This window comes from Thunnus albacares, chromosome 12 (assembly GCF_914725855.1).
Source record: "Thunnus albacares chromosome 12, fThuAlb1.1, whole genome shotgun sequence".
Taxonomy (NCBI): Eukaryota; Metazoa; Chordata; class Actinopteri; order Scombriformes; family Scombridae; genus Thunnus; species Thunnus albacares.
In genome coordinates this window covers 23,184,192-23,193,378 of record NC_058117.1, presented here as the reverse complement: position 1 = coordinate 23,193,378, position 9,187 = coordinate 23,184,192, and the positions used below count along the sequence as shown (strand labels likewise).

General features: G+C 42.3%; 1 protein-coding gene across 4 annotated transcripts in view; it reads left to right on the top strand.

Annotated features, from left to right (window-relative positions):
• The first annotated feature begins 253 nt into the window (after window positions 1–253).
• LOC122994192 (microtubule cross-linking factor 1) overlaps window positions 254–9,187 on the top strand; it is a 76,273-nt gene continuing 67,339 nt past the window's right edge. For all 4 annotated transcript variants that reach the window (XM_044368753.1, XM_044368752.1, XM_044368755.1 and 1 more), the window contains exons 1-3: window positions 254–1,696; window positions 5,952–6,176; window positions 7,056–7,214. In XM_044368753.1, coding sequence (XP_044224688.1) covers window positions 839–1,696; window positions 5,952–6,176; window positions 7,056–7,214 — 1,242 coding nt within the window. In that variant the 5' untranslated portion in view covers window positions 254–838. The remainder of the gene's footprint in view (window positions 1,697–5,951; window positions 6,177–7,055; window positions 7,215–9,187) is intronic.

Sequence of the window (9,187 nt, the reverse complement as noted above, 5' to 3'; positions counted from 1 at the left end):
CAGTACAGATTTTAAATGTTTACATGGAGGGAGGAGGGGGAGGGGGGGTCTCAGGACAACAGCACAGATTTAAGGATCTGTTTTAGTGTTTTAGTGGTATTTGACATACAGTCTTTTCAAGATTTTGCATAGGAAGAGGTAAGTATAGGCTCCTCAAGGATGCATCTCTGCTCCTTAACGTGAAGGTAACAGCCAATTGTGTGTGTTTGTGTGTGTGTGTCATTAGGGCATGCGCACCAAAGCGTGTCAGACCTGGTCCCAGAGAAAACAAGGGGTGTGCTTGGGTGCTTGAGAGGCAGCAGCAGCAGCAGCAGCGCATGCGCCCCGCAGAAAATCACGGGCGTCGAGCCTCACACACACCGCAGCGATTGCAGATCTTGTGTCAGATAGGAAGGAAGGAGTAGGAAAGAGGGGGTACGAGACACTGGGGGCCCCAGCACTCACAGCCCGGTGACACAGGAGGGATGGAGACCCGATCTGCAGGAGGAGAAGAGGGCTGATGTGACTCCTGACTCCTTTCTTTCTAACTTGAGCCTTACAAGCCCTGTCTGCAGATGCAACCTGTCTGTCATCCCATCCGTCCCAGTAATCCCTGTTTTATTGCAGCGTTTCCTCCTAGGGGGCTACAGACAGAGGGGACTACAATGACAACCTGGTGAATGCAGACGAGATGGAGTAAAAACAAGACAGCGTAACGCAGGATGCGCATCTCTAGACCGACAAGGAAGAAGGTAGAGAAAGCTGGTTGTTTTTCTGGTGTCGTATGTCAGAGATTTTCCGCGGTGCTGTGGATTGATCGTTTCCTTCATCGCCCTCCTGCTGCCGGTGTCGGTGTATAATGGAGAGCTCCAATGGCTCTGGCAGCGACACCAAACCGCAGAACCACCAGCTGGAGAAGAAGAGACTGAACCGAGCGCCTTCCCCGGCCAGACCTTTCCTCAAGGATGTGCACTCCCGCTCCACCAAACCACCTGCCATCGTACCAAAATCCCCCAAACTCAACAAGCAGCAGCAGTCTCCCACGGTGCCCTTACCCCATCCAAACCGCACCTCCAGACGCAACATAACCGGGGTGAAAGAGAAATCAGCCACGGCAAAAAGTAACACCAAGTCTGCAGTCGCGAAAAAGCCCACAAAGGTACCCCAGCATGCAGCAGCCGAGCCCAAAGCTGCCAGCATCAAGCCGGACAGCACCAGCAGTCCGATCCTCGCCAAAGGCAAGAAGGGGAAACTAGCCTCGGGATCCCCGGGCCCTCTCTGCCATGGATCCCCGATCCGGGTACCGACCGGAGCGCCTCTCGGCCCGGTCAGCCAGACCGACAGCAGCTCAGACCTGTCGGACTGCCCGTCCGACCCGCTGTCGGATGAGCAGAGGCTGGCACAAGCCGCTAGTAGCGACGCCGAGTCCGGTACCGGCTCCAGTGACCGGGATCAGCTGGGAGCCGATAATCCGCTGCGGGCAGAAGCGACCGGAGCGGCTGCTGCTGCTGCTGCTCCTCTGCGCACAACCGAGGCTTCCGCCGCCAAGGGAAGCATGTCTCAGGCTCATCCCGCTCCGGGGGCGCACGGAGAGAAACACAAGCAGGAGAAACCCTCAACAAGCGCACAATTCAAACTGCCAGGCACCAAGGATGTAACTGAGGAAGACCTGCTGCGGGAAATTGAAGATTTGAGATCTGAAAACGACTACCTCAAGGTACGACCCGGTTTTTCTCTCATCAAGTTATAGATGCATCAAATCCGGCTATCATAGTTATCCTTTAAATGATCACAATTCAAATCTACATTGAAAAAGACACATTTCATGCTGTTTAGGATAATATTAGTCCAGAAGCAGCTTTTACCCAAACAAGACACCAAACTGTGTCCTTACAGGAGCGTCCAGAGTTCAATCCAAATAATTACATATTTTATCCAAGTGTCCTTGAGCAACTTCCACCTGCTCACTAATTTAAAACATCATCCAAATGTATAAATTACCATAATCTAAACACATTTTCCTTCGGCGTCCAGCTGTCATCCTCATGAAGTCCCTCTGTCGACTATCCATCCATCATGTCGTCTTTTTAACCTTCCCGGGCTTCCCCGTGGATTTGACCTTTAATTGATGGGAGTTTTATTGATAGTGGCTTCACCCTGCTGCGTCCTCATACTTGCATTGTATTCTTCTCGTGTTACTGTCAAAGTTTTGACAGAAAGACTCAACATTTTGTCCTTCTTTGTTGCATTAAGGATGCAGGAAACATGGTGAACACATTGTACTCAGGGATGCAGTACTCTCATTTTAATGCATATTGAACTCTCTTGAGGTACAGTCAAGAGTAAGTCAGTGTAAACCTGCACAAAGACATTTTTTTGGGGGCCACTGACACCAGCCAGACAGTACTATGAGATATTTAAGAAGATAAATTATGGATTTATATCTTAATTGTTGCTTCTACCTATTGCATGAAGGAGTATTTCATGCATGATCCCCCCTCCCTCCCCCCTTTCTTTAAGTAGGCTATCCCCATAAGTTGGGGAGGGGAGGGAAACAGATAATGCGGCAAACAATCTTGCAGTTTTTTCTTCTTTTTTTCAGATGGGAGACAGGTTTATTTGCATGTCACTTGGAGTATTATTTCAAACTCGATCACGCATGTCCACGTCTCTCTCTCTCTCTCTCTCTCTCTCTCTCTCTCTCGGCTCGTTGGAAACACAAGAGAGTTAATCAGCTTTACTGGCTCTCTCTGTAATGGCTTTACGCCCGGCTGTCAGTCTGCCAGCTGGGTCTCTGAGGTGAACCACCTTCCCCCAAAATGTCCCAAAATGTCTGGTAGTCCCCTGCCACTGCTTCCTCTCCTTTAAGGTGTTTTACTCTCTGTTCTTTCTTTCTCAGATGCTTTGGGTTCTCTTGGTTGCATGAAGTGGAGAGTGAAAGGAAAGATGTCAAAGGTCATAAAGGGGATTTAAGCTTGTGTAATCGCATCTAGGGCTGCATCTATCAATTAGTTTTTTTATTATTGATTCATCTGCAGATTATTTTTTATTATTAATTGATGAATCATTTGGTCAGAATATGGTGAAAAACGCACATCAAAACATCCTGAAGTCCAAGAAGTTCAAATCTCTCAAATGTTAGATTTAACATTTGAGAGATTTGAGATTAATTTGAATGGATTAATTGACTCATCATTGCTCTAATTTGGATTTACGTCGTTGCACCAAGATGATGCCAAGAAACTGTTTTTTTCGGGGCTGCAACTAACAGTTATTTTATATTGTTTTATATTGATTAATCTGTTGGTTAACTGTTAAATTGTTTGGTCTATAAAATGTCAAAAATTCCCCACAGCTCAAAGTAATGAAGTAATAAATCCGAAGATTTTAAGTTTACTATCATATAAGAGCAAAAAAACAGGAAGCCTCCAATTTTTCTAATTTTTTGTTGAAGAAAACCCTTTAAATAACTTTTAAGTAAATAAAAAATGACTTAAACAATAAGACCCGTATCAAAATTGTTGCCATTTAATTTTCTGTTCATTCAACTAATCAGTTAATCAGCTTATCTCAGTTTGACGTTTTTTAAAAAGCATATGTGTACAGCTGAAACGATTCATTTATTGCAAAAATAATGTGCTGATTTATTGGTAATAATTTCAATCATTTTTCAAGCACAAACACCGAACATTAGCCTCTCAAATGTGGAAGCGTTTTGCTTTTCTTTGTCATATTTGATAGAAAATGTATTATCTATGTATAATTGGACTAAACAAGCAATTTGAAGACATTGTGAGAAATTGTGTCATTTCTTTGACATTTCCCAGACTAAAAGGCAACAAATCAATAATAAAAATAATGGTTATTTACAGCTTAAGCTGTGTCCGAGCTCAGGAGCAAAGATATAAATTTTCTAATTAGTCACAGAAACTTCTGAGTATAGATAAGAACACTCATAAGAGAAGACCAAATAACGGTGATGAATTGGTGCACATGCTCCACATAAACAAAAGTGTTATTCTGTAAATATACGTGCTCCCAGGATGCTGTTCTGCCTCTGGCTTTGCTTTTAACCTGGTCATCGACTGGGCTGACCCTGCGTGAGGTCATTGGCTCCTTCCTCCAGGGCCCTCATCAGATAACAATGGGCTCTGTGCTTTTCCAAATGAGGATAGATTTAGTTTTCTTTAATTGACACACTCCTCCCTCCCTCCTCACCCCCCTTCAGCATCCAATTGTCTTTTCATCAGGTGCCAGTCAAGCCCTTGGATATCCATCCCAGGAGAAATCTACTGAGCAAACTGATTCCTCGGGATTGGAGGCAAACAGATACCCCCTGAGGTTACCAAACAAACTATCAGACTGTCTTGGTACTATAGATTCATCTCTCTCCTCTTCCCCTCTTTTCAAGGCTGTGTTGATTTATTTTCAAAGGAAATGGGGAACATAAATGCATCCAATCCAGTAGATAAGATGCTTAGAGCCAACTAATGATGTTACATCATCAGCACTAAGAGCACTTGCATTACTGGAACTCATATGTAATCATATGACAGTATTAGCATAATGCACAAAAGTATATTATATTATATCTCCTGTATAACAGCTTTATGCCCGAAACACCGAAAACAAAATTTAAATTCTGTTGTTGAATTTGAAAAATATTCGTCCACCTTGAACAGTCCTGCTGTTGTTGAATGTTCTGTATCTGCGTTTTAGGGCAAACTGTGAACCGCAACACTTCTGTTGCAGACTAATCATTAGAAATACCAAAATACAGAAGAAATTAATTCAGTCTTTGACATAGTCAGTAGCCACAGCTGTTTTTTTTTTTGTTAATTGGTCCATCTGTTGTTTCTCCCAACACTTGTACGGAAAGATGTACAATGATTTTTGCTTTCATCTTGTGCCACTCCGCTCTTTCCTCTTGACGCCACTTCTGTCCATAATAAGGTTCTGTCACGGCAAGTTAATTTTATATCTGTATGTACGGGACAAAATCACAACGCTCTCTCAAAGGGTTTTTCAATCTGTTCAACCCTCCGATCTTAGACCCTCAGTTCATGAAAACCGATGGCTTTATATGATGGTTTGTATGAAATTTGCAGTGAATTTTCATGGTGTCGAGAAGAAAAATCCTGATGTGTTTGGTGATTCTCTGATCTTCACTCTGAAGCCTCCACAGGCAAAAATGTCTCTTTGTACAGAAGAAATATCAAAATCTAACAGGAAAATTGCCATGAAATTTGAATGAACACTTTCTTGCTCCCCAGATGATGAACTTTTCTTTTTGAAAACTCTTTGGTTTTTTTGCTCTTGCGCAACCCTGAGGGTAAAAACGTCAGCTTTGAACATGAGATCTCTCATATCTTTGATAGACGATAAATACACAAGTACAACACAAACAGGCAAATGTAAAGAAGGATACAAAAAATGTCATGATTTTTAAGAACATTACTAAGCACGTTCTAAAAACTTTCTAACACCAAAACCTTTTATTTAAGCACCATCTTTCAACACGTTTGTATAGTAGAGTGTAATTAACATCACAGCTTCCAGGAGTCACAAGAGGGATTTTGAGTCTCTTTTTAAAACTGACTCACAAATTCAAACATCAGTTTACTTTGTGAATGTGGAGCTGCAAAGGATGTATTTATTTCTGCCTTGTAGCTACAGAATTTGACAGTAAATACAGTTTACAGTAATACCACTTATGGTTACAGCGTATATGTTGTTATACATAAACCTCTGCCCCTATACTTGTACACAAAGAAGAATTTAAAATACTTGCTGCTGTTTGGAAACCAGACTGAAAAAAACTGACAGATGCAACACAAGATTCAGCTGCTTATTATGAGTCATTTTCACATTTACTATTTATTTGACTCTTAAAAAAGAGGAGCTAACTAATGTTGAAGTGGTATCAAACCCAAGTTTCAGCTGCGCCTTCTCCTCCTCTGTGTGTCTTCCAGGATGAAGTGGACGAGCTGCGGGCCGAGATGGAGGAGATGCGGGACAGCTACCTGGAGGAGGAGGTCTACCAGCTGCAGGAGCTGCGGAGGGAACTGGACCGCTCCAACAAGAACTGCCGCATCCTCCAGTACCGCCTGCGCAAGGCCGAGCAGAAAAGCCTGCGAGTCGCCCAGACAGGCCACGTGGATGGAGAGCTGCTGCGTAGTCTGGAGCAAGACCTGAAGGTCTGTGACAGTGTGTCAACGTCCATATCTGACACACACGGCTTTTATTCTGTGTCTTTTTAGATATTGCATGTATTCCTCCAGAATTTTAACACTGGCTGAACTGGTAAAGCCATTAAAACAGAACCTTGAATCATCTCGAGACTTCGAAGATCTCCACTGAACTCAGACTAATGAATTAGTTTCTTCTTTTAAACGAGGCTTGAAGTTTCTTAAAGCAACACCTTCTTAGTTTTGGGGAAGCTGTGGGAAACTGTATAACTTTAAATATTTTAAAAAATTGATTGAATATATAAAATCCATAAGTGCTCATATACTGTAGACTGTTCAGGGCTGCAATTAATGATTATTTATATGAATTTGTCAATTATTTTTTCAAATTTATCCTTTAGTCCAGTAGTTCCCAGCCTTTTTTTGCCCGTGAGTCTATCTGGGACCCCTCGTTACATGTTGCATTGTCTACCAGTTAACCAAAACAGGACTTTTAGAGGCTTAGAGGTGATAAAATACAGTAATTCACAAGAAATAAAGCAAAAAATATAAGAAAGCTTGGAAAAAAACTAGTTTGTTTGTCAGAAATATGTTTTTTTCTGTGTCCTCTAGTTTAATCCAGCCACCAAATAGCTTGTTTTGTCCAATCGACAACCCAAAAACCAAAAATATTCAATCTATAATGATTAATTTACTAAAATTTCAACACCAGGCTGTCTTAATGTAGTAATCTAGTCAGCTGTGTATGACATGATTGTGGATAGATTTTAGTTGATATATTGGTCAAACCCTAGCATGTCTGCATGTCTGTGTTGGTGTGTATTTCTATATAAATGATGTATTGCTTGTGTCTGTTAAAAGCTCATATGTCTGTCCCTGTGACCTCAGGTGGCCAAAGACGTGTCGGTGCGTTTGCACAACGAGCTGGAGAGCGTGGAGGACAAACGCAGCAGAGCCGAGGACGAGAACGAGCTGCTCAGGCAAAAGATCATCGAGGTGGAGATTTCCAAACAGGCGCTGCACAACGAGCTTGAGAGGACCAAAGAGGTGAGAGGATGCGAATGGAGATGCTCATTGTTACGATGTCGTGTCAGGTCACCGCCGCGCGTTTGCTTTCATGCACACAAAGCTGTGTTTTTATGTCAGTATTGTCCGGTGGTGCATGTAGGATACAAAAGGGAAGTCACTGATTTTCACCATGGTAAACTAAGTGCTTAACTACAAGCATTAGATATGGACAAAGGGAAGTCTCAGTTAATGTGATGCCATTTAAAATCAATAGCGATCACTAGCCTAATCAGCAGGGTCACCGCAGTGAATTAATTCCATCAATCACGTAACGACTCCTTGACAGCCTTCTCAAAACAATTGCTTTGTGCAGTGATGCAAAGATCATCTCAGCAACTTTAGTTTACATGCATGTCATTTTAAAGTGCTTATTTAATAGAGGCAAGTCGTCCGTTCTCTTATCTACAGCTGCATCCTGGGAGAATAACTGCAGAAGGAACAATGGGTCGAGATGCATCCTCATTCCGAAGCTTCTCAGTGTTACTGCTATTCAGGTAGAGCTACTATCTGAGGTTGCACTTACCTCACAGCTCAGGTGTTTCCAGAAAACCCCCAGGGCAAAAAAGAAAAATACTCAAAGTCAGTTCCTATAAACATCTATCTGGAGAGACTAAAGCTTCATAGAGCAGTGCTTTCCCACCTTTCTGGTTATCTTTTGAAAGCAAGGCCATGTCTGAGATGTAAGCAATTCAACTAAAGAGTGATGTTCCCTTCTCAGATTGGTCTAATTTGAATAGTTTTTTGAGCCCTGAAGAGAGTTTTACCTCTACTATTTCACAATAAAAGTGTTCCAGAGGAAAATCAAACAAAAGAACATGATTTGTGGAGTAGTTGTCTTGTTTCTGATCATATTCATCCTCTTGCGACCTTGCAGATATATCTTGTGGTTCTTTAGAAGTCTCAACTCTCTTTCTTTATGTTTATTTCTGCAGAATATAAACCAGGTGTAAACAACAGTCCGTATGTGGTGTTTTAATTAAAACACCTTGAATGAAAGGACACAGTCTAGATTCAGTTGATTCAAACATTTCAGTTTGATTCAGTCAGTATTTTTTTACTACTCTTCCACTACACTCTCTGGTCCTTTGAGCTTCTTATTTCAGGTCTACTGTAGTTACAGAAATTCAGACTTTTGTCTATTAACGTTTGTGTCAGCGTTCCTCTCATGTTGCTTAGCGGAGAGTGTTTTCTGTGATCGCCGTGAAGTAAGGTCTTCTTACAGGTAATAAGATGAGCAGTGATATTCTTAGTTGCTGCCGGGGTTCAGCTGCTTAGACTAATCGATTTTGACAGCAGCAGGTAACATGCCGTCTGGCAACAAAGAGAAAGTAGGCTAATACCAGAGCAGTCTGTATGGAGACGGGGCTTTCTCTTGGCAACTGGATGACACTGTCGTTTTTTTTTTTTTTTTACTGTTGTCACGTGTGTCACGAACTCACCACACTACTCGGCTCTTTTTCTGTCACATGTCTCTGAGTCCACTTCTGGTTGAAACTCTGTATCCTGAAGCAGTTCATGACCTTAACTGTCAGTGCTTGCGATGTTGTTGTTTTCAAAGGTAACTTATCAGCACCTGACTGGGCTGCACACACTGGGATGATGACAGAAAATCCATGTCTTAGTCTGGATGTGCTTAATGCAACAAACGCAAAGTCCAGTTTTTGTTGTTGACACTGATAGCCTTTTGTAAGAAAATGATCGGTGAACGGTGCAACTTTTTAATTTGTGCAGCACTTAAACTCAGAGATTGTCTCAGTATGACAAATGAATCTAAGACCAGAGGGTGCTCTGTTACTGTGGCCGAATGCAATTTAATACAGCTTGTCTCGTTGGGCCTTTACTGCACATAGTTAAAGCATGTGTGGTGAGACTACAGGAGGATAGACTCTCTTGTACACAGACAAAGAGGTGAGGGAGTCGGAGAAAGCTGCTCCAAATGATTGCAGGTTTTT